A 19,696-nucleotide genomic window follows, 5' to 3' on the forward strand; every position below is an offset into this window, starting at 1 on the left:
CAGGGAGACAGGGTAGGCAGGGAGGCAGGGAGGCAGGGAGACAGGGTAGGCAGGGAGGCAGGGTAGGCAGGGAGACAGGGAGGCAGGGAGGCAGGGAGACAGGTTAGGCAGGGAGGCAGGGAGACAGGGTAGGCAGGGAGGCAGGGAGGCAGGTAGGCAGGGAGACAGGGAGGCAGGGTAGGCAGGGTAGGCAGGGAGACAGGGTAGACAGGGAGGCAGGGAGGCAAGGGAGGCAGGGTAGGCAGGGAGGCAGGGAGACAGGGTAGGCAGGGTAGGCAGGGAGACAGGGTAGACAGGGAGGCAGGGAGGCAAGGGAGGCAGGGTAGGCAGGGAGGCAGGGAGACAGGGAGGCAGGGAGGCAGGGAGACAGGTTAGGCAGGGAGGCAGGGAGACAGGGTAGACAGGGAGGCAGGGAGGCAGGGTAGGCAGGGAGACAGGGTAGGCAGGGAGACAGGGTAGACAGGGAGACAGGGTAGGCAGGGAGGCAGGGAGGCAGGGAGACAGGGTAGGCAGGGTAGGCAGGGAGACAGGGTAGGCAGGGTAGGCAGGGAGACAGGGTAGACAGGGAGGCAGGGAGGCAGGGTAGGCAGGGAGACAGGGTAGGCAGGGAGACAGGGTAGACAGGGTAGGCAGGGAGGCAGGGAGACAGGGTAGGCAGGGAGGCAGGGAGGCAGGGTAGGCAGGGAGACAGGGAGGCAGGGAGGCAGGGTAGGCAGGGAGGCAGGGAGGCAGGGAGGCAGGGAAGCAGGGTAGGTAGGGAGATAGGGTAGGCAGGAGGCAGGGAGGCAGGGGAGGTGGGGAGGCAGGGAGATAGGCGAGGCAGGGGGAAGTTTTCCAGGCCAGGCTGCAGGAAGGACCATTCAGGAAGCAGGCATGATGTGAGGGGACACCCAGGACAAGACCTTGAGCAAGGCTGTCATTGAGAGAGGGCAGGGCATGAGCAGGCCAGCCAGAGACATGACCAAGGTAGCAATGTACTGGGAATATATTATGACAATCTGAAGGAAGAAAAATTGGGTGGAAAATACTTTAAAAGTAAGCTGGACGCGGTGGCTCAAACCTGGAATCCTAGCATTCTGAGAGGCCAAGGCCGGTGGATTGCCTAAGCTCACCAGTTCCAGACCAGCCTGAGCCAGAGTGAGACCTCGTCTCTAAAACTAGCTGGGTGTTGTGGCAGGTGCCTGTAGTCTGTGGTATCAGCTATTCGGGAGGCTGAGGCAAGAGGATCTTTTGACCTCAAGAGTTTGATGTTGCTATGAGATGTGACACCACGGCACTCTACCCAGGGCAACAAAGTGAGACTCTGTCTCAAAAACAAACAAAAAACTTAAAAATAAAATGAAAAGTAAAGGTAAAGAACTAATATGAAGGAAACTACAAGGATTTATTGAAGGATATATAACAATTAAAATTACATAAATAAAAAGATACCATGTTCCCATTAAGAGTCTACATTTTAAAGACATTTTTTTCTGTTCTTGTTTTTTTCTTTTTTGAAGGGGAGGGGTGAAGTATTAGGTGTGGTATGCACAGGTGCCGCCCGGGAGGCCATGTTAGGAGGGTTGTGTGAGCCCAGGAGTGTGAAGGTATAATAACCTATGATCCCATCACTGCATACAAGCTTGGGTGACAAGAAACAGAACTTGTGTCTTTGAAAAATACAATAATAGGGCGGCGCCTGTGGCTCAAGGAGTAGGGCGCTGGTCCCATATGCCGGAGGTGGCAGGTTCAAACCTAGCCCCAGCCAAAAACCAAAAAAGAAAGAAAAAAAAAGAAAAATACAGTAACAATGAAAACCATGAGAAGATCCTAAGAATGACCCAACCATGTGTTTTTATTGCGTATAGATGGGATAAAGACAATTATTCAAAAAAAAAAGAAAAAATATGGTGTCAGCATAATTGGTTTATTATTGTTTGGAAAAAAAAAGATGCTTCTATTATGCAACTTTATAAAATAAATTCCATGGTTAAGGGTAAAAAAAGATTAGAAAATTTAAAGAAATACATAGATATTCATATAAAACTGAAGTAGGGAAGACTTTGCTAAGCCTGCCTTCCAAATTAGAAGCCATAAAACAAAGTCTCACAGGTCTGACTATATAAAAATTTCGAATCATGGGGCGGCGCCTGTGGCTCAACGGGTAGGGCGCCGGTCCCATATGCCGGAGGTGGCGGGTTCAAGCCCAGCCCCGGCCAAAAAAAAAAAAAAAAAAAAAAAAAGAAGAAAAAAAAAAAAAATTTCGAATCATAGATAAAATTAAAAGAAAAATTATAATCTGGAAAGAGATATTTGTTATAAACAGAACTAAGGAATAATTTTCAGATGTAAAAAAAAGGCCATCTGCATACCAATAAGGGAGGGGAACACAGCCCAAACGTCAAGGAACGCTACAGACGGCAAAGCCATAAGAAAACTAAGAAAGTTCAGACTCAAAATAATCAAAGGAGCACAAAGGAAAATGAGACCCTTCGTCTACTAATTCAGTCATGGGACACTACAGTATCACCGACCACCACACCACCGCGTAAGGGAAGCTGGCATTCCCAAGTGGCTCAGGTACGTGGCGATATGTATCAAAGCCTTAAGGGGAACCTCTCCAAAGAAAAACCCAACTCCATGCCACAGTAATGTTTATGCCTGGGAGATTATTATGTTTATCCTTATAATTCTTTGTAGTTTAATTGTTTGGACTTTTTGCCACTGAGTCTATAATACATAAGAATTAGAAGAAAACAAGGAGTAGGGTGCCGGTCCCATATGCCAGAGGTGGCGGGTTCAAACCCAGCCCCGGCTAAAAAAAAAAAACAAACAAAAAAAAAAAAACAAGAATTAGAAGAAAAAAGCATTTTCATTTTGAAAAAATATGTATAAGCCCTTTTAACACTGTAATTATATTTCCAGAAATTTTTCCTAAAGAAATAATCAGAGAGTACATAAAAATTGGTAAGAACTATACTATCAAAAAAATTTGAAATAGGCTTGGTGCCCGCAGCTCAGTGGTTAGGGCACCAGCCACATACACTGAGGCTGGCAGGTTTGAGCCCGGCCCAGGCCTGCTAAACAACAATAACAACTGTAACCAAAAATAGCTGGGTATTGTGGTGGGCGCCTGTAGTCCCAGGTACTTGGGAGGTTGAGGGAAGAGAATCGATTAAGCCTAAGAGTTTGAGTTTGCTGTGAGCTGTGATACCACAGGACTCTACTGAGGGTAACATAGTGACACTTTATCAAAAAAATAAAAAAGAAAAAATAAGAAAAGAAAAAAATTAAAATAACAAAAATCTAATACAGGGAATTGGTTACATAAATGTGACACATTCATATGCAATTACTAAAATCATGACATGCAAACATACTGACATGGCAAATGTCACACTATCCTGTCACATATAGAATAGAAAACAAATATACAACACAATGCCATTCTGAATAGAATATTCAAGCATCTATGTACACGTGTGTACATATAAGTGCAAGACACACACAAGGTTTGTGTATACACAAGGTCTTGCTCTGTCCCCCTGGCTGGAGTGCAGAGGTGTCATCACAGGTCACTGTAACCTATAACTCTTGGGCTCAAGTGACCCTCTCACCTCAGCCTCCTGAGTAAACTGGACTATAGGCATGTACTGCCACATACGGCTACTTCCTTTTTGTCCCCATTTAAAAAAATATTTCACATTAATTTGAGGGTACAAACCATTAGGTTATATAATTTACACATGACAAGTAAAAGTCAAGAATTGTAGTTGTGTCCTACACCCAGGAAGTATGCCCCATACCCTCGCACTGTACCCACCGGGTGAGAAGCTACTGAACCCCCTCCTGTCCGCCCCCATTTACAATTTATTGAGATTTCTCTGGTATGGGTCTGCCATTGTCTCCCCTCCTCCCCAACAAAAAAAAAAGTCTCAGGCAGCCCCCATGGCTTAGTGAGTAGTGTGCTGGCCCATATACCAAGGGTGGTGGGTCCAAACCCAGCCCCGGCCAAACTGCAACAAAAAAATAGCTGGGCCTTGTGGCGGGTGCCTGTAGTCCCAGCTGCTCGGGAGGCTGAGGCAAGAGAATCACCTAAGCCCAGGAGTTGGAGGATGCTGTGAGCTGTGTGACGCCACGGCACTCTGCTAAGAGCAATAAAATGAGACAGTCTACAAAAAAAAAAAAAAGTCTCACTCTGTTGCCCAGGCTAGAGTGGCATGGCATCAGCCTAGCTCACAGCAACCTCAAACTCTCTTGCCTCGGCCTCTCAAGTAGCTGGGCTACAGACATGAACCACTACATGGGCTAGTTTTTTTCTATTTTTTAGTAGAGAGTTTGTCTCTTAGTCAGGTCTCCAACTCCTCATCTCAAGTGATCGTCCTGCCTCAGCCTCCCAGAGTGCGAGGATCACCCGTGTGAGCCACTAAGTCTGGTTGTGTCTATCACTGTTAATTTCCAATTTTCAAATTGGTATTGAGTGCATGAAATGCTTATTTGTCCAATTTTGTGATATTTTACTTAGGAGAATATTCTTCAAATCCATCCAGTTTGTTTAAAAGGTTGCAAAACCTCCATCTTTTTTAGGGATGAATAGTTTTCCATGACATACATACACCACAGTTTGTTAATCCATTCATGGCACTTGGGGGTTGTCTCCATCCACATCTTTGTGACTGTGAACTAAGCATCTACGAACATTCTAGTGCAAATTCCTCCATGGTAGAATGTTTTCTTTTCATTTGGGTAAAATGCCTAGTAATGGAATTGCAAGGTCAATGGTGGGTCTACTTTTAGCTCCTGGAGGAATCTCCGTACTTTCCATAGAGGCTATACTAGTTTGCAGCTCTGCCAACAGTGCATGAGCGTTCCCTTCTCTCTGCATCCACGCCAGCAACTTGCTTTGGGACTGTGTGATGTGGGCGTTCTCACTGGGGTTAGAAAATTTCTACAAAAAATTTTTGTAGATGGGGTGGCGCCCGTAGCTCAGTGGGTAGGGCACTGGCCATATACACCAAGGCTGGCGGCTCTGAACCCAGCCCGGGCCTGCTAAACAACAATGACAACTAAAACAATAAAAATAATAATAATAATAATAGCTGAGCACTGTGGTGAGGTATACCTTAGTCCCAGCTACTAGGGAAGCTGGGGCAAGAGAATCACTTAAGCCCAAGAGTTTGAGGTTGCTGTGAACTGTGATGTCACAGCACTCTACCCAGGGTGACAGCTTGAGACTCAGTCTCAAAAACAAAATTTTTTTTTTTGTAGATGGGGTCTTGCTATGTTGTCCAGGTCTCAAATTCCTGGCCTCTAGTGATTCTCCTTTCATGGCCTCCCAGAGCACTAGGATTACAGGTGTGAGCGACTGCACCTGGCCTACAGCAGTTATATTTACAGTTAGGGGTTATGGGTAATGGCTCTTGCTGTGTTACTGCAGCCATCACCTCTGTAGTTACCCCACATGATGTCACCAGTGCCCCATAAGGGCAGAATCCCAGAGGTAAAATGAGTGAATGCTCATTTTTTTGACTCCTCTTTCCCAAGTTTACTTTCTTTTGCTTTTTAAACTAGGTTACAATATTTGCAATATTTGTTACAGTACCTCTCAGAGTTTTGCCTGGCACCTAAGAAGTGTGCCATATACCCTTACATCATGCTTATTAAGTGGCGTTCCAAGTTTTCTTAAAAAGCTCATATTCCATTTGCATTTAGGGGGGAAAAGGTTTGTTTTAAAGAAGAGGGTATGGCCAATGACTTTATGCTCGTCAAGTAAGACAGAAACTGAACCCAGGTCACATAGATTCTGCATTTATGGGGCACTGGTGACATCATGTGGAATAACTACAGAAGTGATGGCTGCAGAAGCACGGAGCCAAGATCCTCTGAGGACTAGAGACAACAGAGTCTAATGTAAGTATTTGGCTATAAAACTATAGTTACTCCAGCCAAACTCCCCAGAGGCATCCTCTTTCATTCCATCAGCTCGACCCCCTCTTCTTTAGTGAGAGTCTCACTTTGTCACCCTCGGTAGAGTACCGTGGTATCACAGCTCACAGCAACCTCCAGCTCTTGGGCTAGGCTATTCTCTTGTCTCAGCTTCCCCAGTAGCTGGGACCACAGGCACCTGCCACAATGCCTGACTATTTTTTTGTTGCAGTTTGTCCGGGGCTGGGTTCGAACCCGCCCCCTCAGTATATGGGGAAGGCACCCTCCTCACTGAGCCATAGGCACCACCCCAGACTATTGCTTTTATAGTTTGCTTTTTGTTATGAGAACTTTTACTCGTTGGTTATTTTGTACTACCTCTATTAGACAGCAGAGAAGCTCCCTACCCAGGTCCAAAGGAGAAATGAGAAGTTACGTCAGTCATCCCAGGTATGGGTGAGGGAGGCAGGTCATATTCCAAAGGGAACCATGAGGATCAGGCTGGGTCCACAAAGCTTTGCTGAGAATAAATTTCTTTGTGCCCATCTCTCTACAAAATGGGGCGTCTCACTCTACTCAAACCACAAAACAATTCAAGCAGAGGCTGCTTCTCCCACAGCAGGTTGAAGAACCAGTGCCAGGTGAGAACTGGTTACCACTTAATGCCACCTTGAGCAGAACACAAGGGACATTAGAAAGCCCTTTGATTGCTACCTGTTCTCTGGCATTCTGAACCTTTCATTCAGTACCTCATTTGAAAAAGAGAGAGAAAAAGATCTTAATAATTTGAGACTTGATTCTCAGCTCCCAAATCTCACAGAAGGACAATCAACAAGTAAATCAATGAAGTAAACAAAGGCTCAGCGCCTGTGGCTCAAGCAGCTAAAGCGCCAGCCACATACACCTGAGCTGGCAGGTTCGAATCCAGCCTGGGCCCGCCAAACAACAATGATGACTGCAACCAAAAAATAGCCAGGCGTTGTGGCGGGCGCCTGTGGTCCCAGCTACTTGGGAGGCGGAGGCAGGAGACTTGCTTGAGCCCAGGATTTGGAGGTTGCTGTGAGCTGTGATGCCACAGCACTCTACCCAGGGGGACAGCTTGAGGCTCTGTCTCAACAACAACAACTAAAAAGTAAACAAAGTAATTATAGCTGTGGTCAATGCTACTCAGGACAGAAAGGACAGAGACTCACCCCATACTGGAGGGGCAGGCAAGGCAGGAAAACCACTGTCGGCTGGGTGGCCAGTCAAGGCCCCTCTCAGGAGAGAACAATTAAGATAAGCAGCAGCCATCTATCTTAGTAGCTTGCACAAATCACTTGTAAAATGGCACTGCTTTTGCAATATTCTCTATGAGCAGGACAAAGTAATACTCACCCACTCCTCCGAAGGGGAGAGAATTGAGTATGAAGTGCATGATGACATCATTGCCTGTGACACCACCACTGGACGTCTCGTCAATCATCCGTTTGATGAGCTGAGAACAGACCCGAGGCATCCAGGTCAGTGACACTGCGCCTTACAGAACGCTGTGGAGGGCTCTGTGCTCTAGGGATGCACATTCCGGCTTTGTGTCAATGGGAGTTCTCAAGTTTGGGGAACTGCGCCAGACTGATAATCTAAACTGTGGCTAATTCGCCAAACATGACAGACATCTAACTTTTCAGATGCACTGTGTACTGTGGAAGGCAGCCTAAACCTTAGTCCCCCAAACAGCAGCAAAAGGTTCTGTGCTTACCAGGGATAATTTGGACTGTTCTAGTCTTTAAAAATTATCTCAGTCTCTGCTCTAAATTACAGCATGTTATTACTAGGTATTATTTGGTCTTTATGAAATGCAAAAGCATTTAAGAGTTTAGACTGAGCATCTTATTTTTTAAGAAATAAATTGTTGAAGGATTTCATTGGTACTTGGAAAAAAAAAAAAAAAGAAAGAAATTGTTGGTTGGCTTAAGACCCAAGAAGGCACCAGGACATGTGACTAGCAAATGTCACCCCAGCTGGGTGCCAATAAACCCTTGAGAGCTCTTCATGGCAACTGCCAAGCCTGGACTGCAGTGACCTCAGGTGACCCAAGGCCAGGAAGTGCTCCACACCGAGCTGCACCCTGGTGGGCAGATTCAGGCTTCAAGGTTCCTTCTTGCCCACAACATCTTCAGGGTCATTTTATTTTTAGTTTATTTTTTTGGAGACAGAGTCTCAAGTTGTCGCCCTGGGTAGAGTGCCATGGCATCATAGCTGACAGCAACCTCCAACTCTTGGGCTCAAGCGATCCTTTTGCCTCAGTTTTTAGTGCATTTAGGATCATTTTTTTTTTTTTGTAGAGACAGAGTTTCACTTTATTGCCCTCGGTAGAGTGCCGTGGCGTCACACGGCTCACAGCAACCTCCAACTCCTGGGCTTAGGCGATTCTCCTGCCTCAGCCTCCCTAGTAGCTGGGACTATAGGCGCCCACCACAACGCCCGGCTATTTTTTTGTTGTTGTTGCAGTTTGGCCGGGGCTGGGTTTGAACCCGCCACCCTCGGCATACGGGGCCGGTGCCCTACTCACTGAACCACAGGCGCCGCCCTCATTTGGGATCATTTTATATGTCCAGCCATTGTTTTGTCAATAACCCAGTCATTCCTGGGCTCCACATTTGGTCTCGTGTCAAACCCCTGTAGCTATCTGTGTTTCAATAGCATCCCAAGCTCCAGAAGATGCCACATGACCGCTTACAGGTCATTGACAGCTCCTCAGACCTTGACTGGTACGATCTTCCCCTTCTACTTTTCCTGTTCAGAGGGCTCGTGAATCTACTTAGCCACTGTGAGACCACTGTCCCTTAACAGCAGCCAGTCACCTAGTGATGTGACTGAGCCATGCAGGAAAGTGGCAAAGCTGCTCCACCGGGTAATGTGGCTCCAACACTCTAACGATAAAGTAACGTAGGTGGGAAACTGAAATCCACGATGTCGCAACCATTTACATGGCAGTGCCAAGAGTCTTTGTCCCACACAGCCCTGTATGAGTGGATGTGAATGGCATTTAGATGATGGGGTGCCCTGTGTATTAATATCAGAAAGGCATTTAATGCTGGTACGTATAAGTCATCCAGTTATACTAAGTACGGGAGTTGTCTGTGAGTCAAAAATCTTGTAATACTCGCCCCTACAGGCTCAGGTCCCCTCAGGCTCCCTAACCCCAGGGAGTACATGCAATGATAACCCCAGTGCCTCATTACCTAAGACAGGAATCTAGGCAGACAGTCTTCACTGATGAACTCTGATGACAGCTGCCTGTGATAGTGAGCTATCCTCTACAAATCTTACCTTAGAGTTATGAGAAAATACATAGAGAGCCAGGGGCTTTTCACGTTCATTTATGAAATTTATGGCTTCATCTACATTTTTCACAGGCACTATTGGAAGAACTGGTCCAAAAATTTCTTCTTGCATCACCTTGGTTTCAGGATCAACATCAGTAAGTATTGTTGGAGCTGAAAGGAAAATGAAAATGAAACGCTAAAGTAGAAAACAAACATGCAGGACCCTCATCTTACATTTCTTTCATTGGATCACCGGTGCGTTCCTTTCCTTCTCCCACCCACATCAAAGCTACTGAAAAGTCCTGAGCATGTGGATGAACCATGCAAATATTAAATGGGCCCAAAGCATGTGAACTGAGGGATTCCTGTGCAAACCGAAGGAAAGATAGATGCTCAGCTGTATCTTGCTCACATTTAACCCTGTTCACAGCCACATGCACACTTCACATATTTAACATCTTTCTGTGGGCAGCTCATTCTGAGAGCAAAGACAGCCCTCTGTGAATTAAATCAGCACTATTTCTTCCAGTGCTTTCATGCCTATTATCTCATTGACACTTATTATAACTCTATAAAGACGGACACTGAAGGGCGGCGCCCGTAGCTCAGCGGCTAGGAAGCCAGCCACATAACACGGAGGCTGGTGGGCTGGAACCTGGCCCGGGCCTGCTAAAAACAACACTGACAACTGCAACAAAAAAATAGCCAGATGTTGTGGCAGGTGCCTGTAATCTCAGCTTCTTGGGAGGCTGAAGCAAGAGAATTGCTTAAGCCCAAAAGTTGGTGGTTGCTGTGAGCCATGACGCCATGGCCTCTACCCAGGGTGACAGCTTGAGACACTGTCTCAAAAAAAAAAAAAAAAAAAGATGGACACTGAAGAGGCTGTGCAGAATGTCCCAGCATCAGGACCAACATAAATGACCAACTAGTAGTTACTCAAAAAGATCTGATAAACAAACTGGATTGTCAGCCAAAAGAGAAGACACTGTCAATAACAAGTTGCCTCTTTTTCTTTACCCCTAGTTTCTACCAGGTTATTGTGGCAACGTGGCTGAGGACTGCTCTTTGCAGCACCACTCCAGAAGAAAACTGCTGCCCCAGACCCACTGCCCACATCTTCACTGGGCATCTAACCTCCTCTACATAGTCATGTGATCAGGTAAAGTGATCCCAGCTCCAGGTCAGGGGAAAGTCCTAATTAGTCTATAATTAATCAGACAGCCCCTTCCTCCTTTTTTTTTTTTTTTGAGACTATTTCACTTTTGTCACCCTCGGTAGAGTGCCGTGGCATCATAGCTCACAGCAACCTCAAACTCTTGGGCTCAAGTGATTCCCTTATCTCAGCTTCCTGAGTAGCTGAGACTACAGGCGCCCACAACAATGCCTGGCTATTTTTTTTAGAGATGGGGGTCTCGAATCTGTGAACTCAGGAGATTCACTTGCCTTGGCCTCCTAGAATGTAGGGATTACAGGCGTGAGCCACCATACCCGGCTAGACCCTTCCTCTTGTCATTGATTAGCCTAGAAGTAAGCAAGTCAACATGCTGAAGACAAGAGAAGAGAGAGATGAAAAAATTGGTGGTGTTGTGGCAGGTGCCTGTAGTCCCAGCTACTCAAGAGGCTGAGGCAAGAGGATCACCTAAGCCCAGGAGTTGGAGGTTGCTGTGAGCTATGATCCCACACCTCTACTGAGGGGGACAAAGTGAGACTCTTGTCTCAAAAAAAAAGTAAATAAATAAATAATTAGTTAAAAAAATTAAAAAAAATTTATTTTAGACTACTACTGTCACTGGCTAGGTGTAGATTAGCGGCAAAGCTAGTCCCTTCTTTGTGCTATTTTCTCATCCTAAATACAAAGTTCTGTTCTGTTTCTCAGGGTTGTTAGAAAGAAAAACAATTAGATTGTATATGTGTAAATATGGAAAACTAGTACAATACTTGTGCTATTATTAAACATGTATACAAATGTACATTTTAAAATAGCTTATAACAAAAGTCGTATACCAGAAGCAGCATTTAAGACTTTATGAATTAAATGCTGTGTATTTAACAGTTAGTCTCAATCAGTAAAAACTGCCACACTGCCATCGTCCCACAGGAAAAGAACTCCGTTACCTATATAGCGTGTGTCCTCATCAGTCTCTCCGCCAAAAGCTATCTTTTGTCCTTCTAGCAAGCTTAGTATCCTCTTAAAATGACGAAGATTGATTATCCTTTCATAATCAGGAGACTCTTTTATATTTTCTCCATAAAATTCCTATTTAAAACAATAGGAGCATTTAAATGTTACTAAGACCCGTATTTCAATTTCTTCAGTAAATACAAAATCCATGCATGCCCCCAAACAGATCTAATTTTATATGCTCATAGAATCCAATACCCACTCCTCCTGCTCCCCCCGTAACTTAACATCAGTATAATGGTAGTAAGCTTAAGGTTTTTGGCAGGTCAAGGACTAAAAGATAAAGCCCATGTACACGCATGCGCACACACACACACACATCTATCATTTCCGCAGGGCAGGGGGTCCCATGGATCTCTTGTGGTTTACCCATGGGCCTTCCAGGAGATGAAGGTGAGAGTGAATGTGAGGAAAGAAGTCTTTATAGCAGGGCTTCCCATTTATTTACACACTGGTTGTAGCTTCTCCTCCCCTGCAGTAAGGTGGGTGGGTAGCTGCAGCAGAGAACCTATTAGGTCTGCAAAGCCTAAAATAGCAATATTTACCATCTAGCCCTTTACAAAGAAAGTTTGCAAATCTTGACTTTATTTTGTTGTTTTAATCTTCTCTGAACTGGTATTTCTACCTGTCACAGATGATGGTGAAACTGATCAAAGAATTGAAATACAGCTTTGGTTAAATTACCAAGGTAGAAGAACCTCAATCATCATATAATCGATATTAATTATATAAAACAAAAACAAAATTACTGAATTGCTACATCACTTTAAAACCTTGTGAGGGGGGTGGCGCCTGTGGCTCAGCGGGTAGGGCGCCGGCCCCATATGCTGAGGGTGGCGGGTTCAAACCCAGCCCCGGCCAAACTGCACCAAAAAAATAGCCAGGCGTTGTGGCGGGCGCCTGTAGTCCCAGCTACTCTGGAGGCTGAGGCAGGAGAATCGCCTAAGCCCAAGGATTTGGAGGTTGCTGTGAGCTGTGTGACGCCAAGGCACTCTACCGAGGGCAATAAGGTGAGACTCTGTCTCTACAAAAAAAAAAAAAAAAAATACAAAAAAAAAAAATAAAACCTTGTGAGGGGGGCGGTGCCTATGGCTCAGTGAGTGGGGCGCCGGCCCCATATGCCGAGGGTGGCGGGTTCAAACCCAGCCCCGGCCAAAACGCAACAAAAAAATAGCCGGGCGTTGTGGCGGGCGCCTGTAGTCCCAGCTGCTCGGGAGGCTGAGGCAGGAGAATCGTGTAAGCCCAAGAGTTAGAGATTGCTGTGAGCCGTGTGACGCCACGGCACTCTACCCGAGGGCAGTACAGTGAGACTCTGTCTCTACAAAAAAAAAAAAAAAAAAAAAAAAACCTTGTGAGGGCTCTCAATTTACAATCTCAAACGAAAAATCAAGATTGTTCAGACACGGGCGGCGCCTGTGGCTCAGTCGGTAAGGCGCCGGCCCCATATACCGAGGGTGGCGGGTTCAAACCCAGCCCCGGCCAAACTGCAGCCAAAAAATAGCCGGGCATTGTGGCGGGCGCCTGTAGTCCCAGCTACTCGGGAGGCTGAGGCAAGAGAATCGCTTAAGCCCAGGAGTTGGAGGTTGCTGTGAGCTGTGTGAGGCCACGGCACTCTACCGAGGGCCATAAAGTGAGACTCTGTCTCTACAAAAAAAAAAAAAAAAAAGATTGTTCAGACACCCTCCACCAAGAGTGACTCTGAAGTCTGGGTGGTAGGAATCACTCCAGCAGCTTGCTAAAATTCATGTTCCTGGACCCTCACTCTGGGGTCACCAACAATAGTATTCAATGCTGATCGCATCACAGAATCACCTGGGGCCTCAGACAGCCCTAATCAGAACCTTTAGAGGGGGGTTGGCACCCACAGCACAGTGTTTACGGCAGCAGCCACATACATTGAGGCTGGCAGGTTTGAACCCAAGCTGGGCCAGTTAAACAACAATGACAACCTCAACAACAATAACAACAAAAAATAGGCATTGTAGTGGGCGCCTGTAGTCCCAACTACTTGGGAGGCAAGAGAATCGCTTAAGCCCAAGAGTTTGAGGTTGCTGTGAGCTATGACGCCGCAGTACTCTACTGAGGGCGACATAGTGAAACTCTGTCTCAACAAAAAAAAGAAAAAAGAAAAAGAAAAAAACAGAATCTTTAGAGGGAAAAGACAGGAAATTTACTTTTAATGGCTCCCTAGTGATTTCAACAAGTAGCTCAGTTAAGAACCACTGTGCTGGGCAGTGCCGATAGCTCAATGGTTAGGGCGCCAGCCACATAGACTGAGGCAGGTGGGTTTGAACCCGGCCCTGGCCAGCTAAACAGCAATGACAACTGCAACAACAAGAACAAAAATAGCCGGGTGTTGTAGCAGGGGCCTGTAGTCCCAGCTGCTTGGGAGGCTGAGGCAGAAGAATAGCTTAAGCTCAGGAGTTGGAGCTTGCTGTGAGCTGTGACACCTGGGCACTCTACTGAGGGCAACAACTTAAGACTCTGTCTCAAAAAAAAAAAAAAAGAACTACTGTGTTAGGGTATAAATGCATTAAAGGAAGGCAGAAGGGCCTTATTCTTTTGAAACCGAATTAATCACTATGCTCAACTAAGAACTTCCATTCGTGGGTATCTTCAATGTCACGAGTATCTTTATCCATGCTCTCTTCCAATCCCACGCCTGAATCTGGCCACCTCTTTGCATCCTCCTCACTCATCTGGATCTATCTGCAGTCGTACCATTAATATGCAATACCCACATCAAGACCCTACTTAGCACCTCCTCCCTAGTTACTCTGTCCAGAACCATTGTGAATTATCTTCCTAAAATTCCTAGCACACAATTTTCATTTTCTGATCATATACATTACTCTCTGGTATTCTTTTTTTTTTTTTTTTTGTAGAGACAGCGTCTCACTTTGTTGCCCTCGGTAGAGTGCCGTGGCCTCACACAGCTCACAGCAACCTCCAACTCCTGGACTTAGGTGATTCTTTTGCCTCAGCCTCCTGAATAGCTGGGACTACAGGCACCTGCCACCTTGGTATATGGGGCCAGCACCGTACCCACTGAGTGACAGGCACTGCCCCTACTCTGTGGTATTCTTGATCCTTCCTTTTAGTGCTCAACTGACATCTGTTGAGTGAATGACTATCCCAATAATCTCTTTCACCTGGAGGGTAGTGATTCCCCCACCCCAACTGAACTTCTCTTTCACCTGGAAGGTAGCGGCCCCCTCCCATCACTGAACTCGTTCCTTTCCACCAATATAAGTCCTCCATTTCCTTCAAGTCTTGGCCTAAGACCCTGCCCCATAGCCTTCCTTGGTTTCCTCACAGCAGATCTTTATTTTGAACACTCCAAAAGACTGACAACCACATAAAGCATACAACATTAGTAGTTATTTCACTTCTCCAAACTACTGGCCATCCCAGGACCTCTACATATACAAGAACTGATAACCTTAATCAGCAATGGCCAATATATGCCAAAGGGTCCAAGATTATACTTAAGGACTGATAATACTCCCTCAAAACCACAGGCACACAGTTATTTAACTTTTAAAAATATACCACAACTGATTACCAACATATCGCCAAGCAGATACTTAATCTTGCTCCCAGCAGATATTCTACAAATGGTACCCAGAACATTTTCAATTAGCCAGTAAGTTAATTCAGTCACATACACTACTGGAATTTTCCTGGGGGAGGAAATGCTGCCTGCAGACGGTGAATGGGACTCATTATCTTACTGAAATCAATGGAGTCCGATGTATTGAACACAAACCTTCAGAGTTTCCTTTATCTTCTGCACGATTTGATTCTGGAGGAATGCTTCACAGAGAATATAGTCGGGAGCAATGCAGGTTTGGCCACAATTCATGTACTTTCCCCAGGTTATGCGTCTGAGCAGAAAAACCCAGAATAGCTATACAATTTAGTCAAATATTCACTTATAACATGTGAAATACAGTCTATGTGAAACCAACCCAGAAAGTCTAATGTTTTTATCTTGTTTGAATGTTTTGTAACTAAAATAGATTCATGTATTTACTTGGTAATCTTTATAAAAAATAAAAAACTCTGGCTCAGCCCTGCGGCTCAGCAGCTAGGGCGCCAGCCACGTACACCAGAGCCAGTGGGTTCAAATCCAGCCTGGGCTTGCCAAACAATGACAACTACAACGAGAAAGTAAAAATAGCTGGGCGTTGAGGTAGGCACCTATAGTTGGGATTATAGGTGGGCTGGGCTACTTGGGAGGCTAAGGCAAAAGAATCGCTTAAGCCCAAGAGTTGGAGGTTGCTGTGAGCTGTGACGCCACGCACTCTACTAAGGGCGACAAAGTGAGACTCTGTCTCAAAAAAATTAATTAATTAATTAATTAAAATAAATTAATAACACATTCCTAAATCAGTTGGTTGGAACTTACAATGCATTTTCCAACTGAGATAGAACATTCTAAATAGCACCAAAGATCTCACTGTTGTGGTCTAACATTTAGTCAAGTTTTAGATGCTATTTATATTCCTTTTTTGTTTAGCACCAAAGATCTCAAGCCAACTCCTGGAAAACAGTACTTGATAATTAGTAAGGTCACTATCTACTACAGGAAAAGAGGAAAAACAGCCTCTCAACACCCCTTTACCTCTCCCACTCCAGCCAAAAACCATCCTAGATGAGAGGAGTGCAGCACAGACTCTACCTCTCCTGGCTATGGCGTTATTTCCACTGGCAACGTATTCAGATACAAAGCACACCCACTCTGTGTAGAGCCCCTCCCACCGTGAAAACCTCTCCCTTGCACAGGCATAACCTGAACATTCACTAACCCAGGGTATCTTGTTCTTGCACCTGGACTTCTACTACAAAGCCAAGCTGGAACCCTGACTTAACTAACTCCCCAGGCTCCTCTTAGAAGCCATTTCCAAAGGGGACAGAAAACCACATTACCCAGTTCTGTTTTGGCATTTCTTAGTAGCTAAACCTGATTCAGCAAAGAGAACCTGAAACTATTTTCTTTTTGGCTGGGGCTGGGTTTGAACCCGCCACCTCGGGCATATGGGAGCGACGCCCTACTCCTTGAGCCACAGGTGCCGCCCGAGAACCTGAAACTATTTTCTAATTTCCAGATGCTATTCAGAGGTGAGTAATACTAGTTTTGTTAACAAAGGATCTCAGGTAAGAGATCAAAGTAATACCTTTTTTTTTTTTTTGTAGAGACAGAGTCTCACTGTACCGCCCTCGGGTAGAGTGCCGTGGCGTCACACGGCTCACAGCAACCTCTAACTCTTGGGCTTATGCGATTCTCTTGCCTCAGCCTCCCGAGCAGCTGGGACTACAGACGCCCGCCACAATGCCCGGCTATTTTCTTTGTTGCAGTTTGAACCCGCCACCCTCAGCACATGGGGCCGGCGCCCTACTCACTGAGCCACAGGCGCCGCCCAAGTAATACCTTTTCAAATGGAAATTTAAAGATTCTATTAGGCGTACACCATACTTGAGATTATCTGTGTCATAGATCATTGGCTGGCAGAATATTAAAATTTCTTGCTAGATCTAGCTGTAATCCTAAGAAAGAACTTTTTCAAAATTCCTAAGGACAACGACAGTGTGTTAGGACCTATGGCTCATCATTTCTAACCACATCAAGAGACAGTTTGTGAAAGACTCTGTTACTCTGGAAGACGCCAAGCTTAGTGGTGCATCTTAGAGCCAGAAGCTATGGGGTTACAGTGCAAAGGATAACACTAACCTATGAGGAAAAGCCTCTACTCTGCCGGGAAAACCTCGGAAACTAGAGAACCAGTCTCACCTGCAAGCAACGTCCAGGTCGCAGTCTTTATCAATGTAACATGGACTTTTCCCTCCCAGTTCAAGAGTCACAGGGGTCAGATGCTTGGCAGCAGCTTCCATGACAATTTTTCCAACTGCAGTGCTTCCCGTGTAGAGAATGTGGTCAAATCGCTGCTTCAGAAGCTCTGTGGTTTCTTTCACACCACCATTCATAACAACATACAGGTCCTCCAGGAAAGGGAAACGAAGCTTTGCATTGCCAAATTCATCCTACCCTGTTTCCCCGAAAATAAAACATCCTCCGAAAATAAGACCTACTTACAGGAAAGATAAGACGTCCCCTGAAAATAAGACCTAGCGCATCTTTGGGAGCACACCTTAAAATACGACACTGTCTTATTTTCGGGGAAACAGCGTACTATCTAACATCAGCAATTTCTTAAACATGTAATGTTCAGTAAAATCGGAAGAATGCAAGACCTGTCCCTGTGACGGGTGAGAGAGCTGACCGAGAACACCAGTATATGTGAAACCAACCCAAAAAGTCTAATGTTTTCTGTGTGAGCGCAGCAGTGAAGGCACAGAAGAGAACAAATGCTTGGATTTGACCCAGGAAATGCATGAGATAGAGGTAAGTGTGTTTGTGGGAGCTGAACAAAGGATTCTGGTGAGACTGTAGCTATTGTCCTGTCACAGGACAAGTCCCAGCTGCATGTTTTAATCTGAATGTTCTCTCTCCACACAACACAGGAGGGCTTAGCTGTGGAATGCTAAATGAAAGGTATACAGGGCATGGTACCTGAGAGGACCCACTTTGAATTGGAGATACATCTGTTATTAGAAGAATTCACATAGCTTCTGTGGACCCTGATATATATTAGGATATTATTTTTTTTAGAGACAGAGTCTCACTTTGTCGCCCTCAGTAGAGTGCTATGGCGTCACAGCTCACAGCAACCTCCAGCTCCTGGGCTTAAGCGATTCTCTTGCCTCAGCCTCTGGAGTAGCTGGGACTATGCGCGCCCACCACAATGCCCAGCTATTTTTCTTTTTGCAGTTTTTTTTTTTTGGCCAGGGCTGGGTTTGAACCGCCACCTCTGGTATATGGGGCCGGTGCCCTACTCCTTTGAGCCACAGGCACCGCCTCGCCCAGCTATTTTTTGTTGCATTTTAGCCAGGGCGAGGTTTGAACCTGCCACCCTGGTATACGGGGCCGGCACCCTACTCACTGAGCCACAGACACCACCCAATATTATTATTATTATTTTTGAGACAAAGCCTCAAGCTGTCGCCCTGGGTAGAGTGCCGTAGCGTCACAGCTCACAGCAACCTCTAACTCCTGGGCTCAAGCAATTCTCTTGCCTCAGTCTCCCAAGCAGCTGGGACTATAGGCGCCCGCCACAACATGCAGCTATTTTTTGGTTATAGTTGTCACTGTTGTTTGGCAAGCTCAGGCTGGATTCTAACCCGCCAGCTCAGGTGTATGCGGCTGGCGCCTTAGCTGCTTGAGCTCCAGGTGCCGAGCCTATATTGTTATTAACAGCCATTCCAAAAGAGAGAATACCTTGGACACAACAGCATGGAAAGTTAATGACAGAGAACGGATGGCAAGAAAGAAAGACAGAGGGAGGAGGGAGAGGGTGGCCCCTATGGCTCTCCTTATACCTGGAGGAGAGGTTTCGAACCTGGCCCTGGCCAAACTTCAACAAAAAAATAGCTGGGCATAGTCCCAGCTACCTGGGAGACTGAGGCAAGAGAATAGCCTAAGCCCAAGAGCTGGAGGTTGTTGTGAGCTGTGACGCCATGGTACTCTACCAAGGGCGACAAAGCAAGAGTCTGTCTCTTTAAAAAAAAAAAAAAAAAAAAAAAAGAGGGAGATTTTAAAAAGACTCTTAACTGGCCTGGCGCAGTGGCTCACACATGTAATCCTAACACTCTGGGAGGCCGAGGCGTGTGGATTGCTTGAGCTCACAAGTTCAAGACCAATCTGAGCAAAGACCCTGTCTCTACTAAAAATAGAAAAACTGAGGCAAGAGGATTGCTTGAGCCCAAGAGTTGGAGGTTGCCGTGAACTATGATACCATAGCACTCTATATAAGGTGACAGCTTGAGACTGTCTCAAAAAAATAAATAAATAAAATAAAATAAAAATAAAAAAATTCTTAGGTGTGAGTATGAAGTAAAGGCTGGCTTGTAGATCTTGTTTCAAGGCTAGTTAGTTCTTATTTACTTCATAATTTAGCAGCCCAACAAATGTTTCCAGTTTTTACTTTTCTATCGCTTAATTTATGTAGCATGTTATTGATACCCCAACATGCTAACTGAAGCAGAGTCAGCTACTGAAGAATTTAGTTAGCCCACGGGAGGGGCAAAGAAGAACCTTCAACCTGCATCTTGTGGTTCCACTCAGCATTTTCCATTTCATCCTTTTGAGTATTACAACAAAATTGTTCTGCAGGCTGCCATAACAGTGATGAAACAACAAAGACAATATTACTCTGAGAGCTAGAGTTGGCCCCAACGCCAT

The 19,696-nt window shown here is 45.5% G+C and overlaps 1 protein-coding gene across 4 annotated transcripts in view; it reads right to left on the bottom strand.

Moving 5' to 3' along the window:
- The window catches only part of ALDH3A2 (aldehyde dehydrogenase 3 family member A2), a 42,458-nt gene that overhangs the window by 15,090 nt on the left and 7,672 nt on the right, over positions 1 to 19,696 (bottom strand). For all 4 annotated transcript variants that reach the window (XM_053568612.1, XM_053568611.1, XM_053568609.1 and 1 more), the window contains exons 5-9: positions 17,189 to 17,397; positions 15,164 to 15,281; positions 11,328 to 11,469; positions 9,217 to 9,383; positions 7,282 to 7,381 (exon numbers count right to left, since the gene is read on the bottom strand). In XM_053568612.1, the coding sequence (XP_053424587.1) occupies positions 7,282 to 7,381; positions 9,217 to 9,383; positions 11,328 to 11,469; positions 15,164 to 15,281; positions 17,189 to 17,397 (736 nt within the window). The remainder of the gene's footprint in view (positions 1 to 7,281; positions 7,382 to 9,216; positions 9,384 to 11,327; positions 11,470 to 15,163; positions 15,282 to 17,188; positions 17,398 to 19,696) is intronic.

This window comes from Nycticebus coucang, chromosome 18 (genome assembly GCF_027406575.1).
Source record: "Nycticebus coucang isolate mNycCou1 chromosome 18, mNycCou1.pri, whole genome shotgun sequence".
Lineage (NCBI taxonomy): Eukaryota > Metazoa > Chordata > Mammalia > Primates > Lorisidae > Nycticebus > Nycticebus coucang.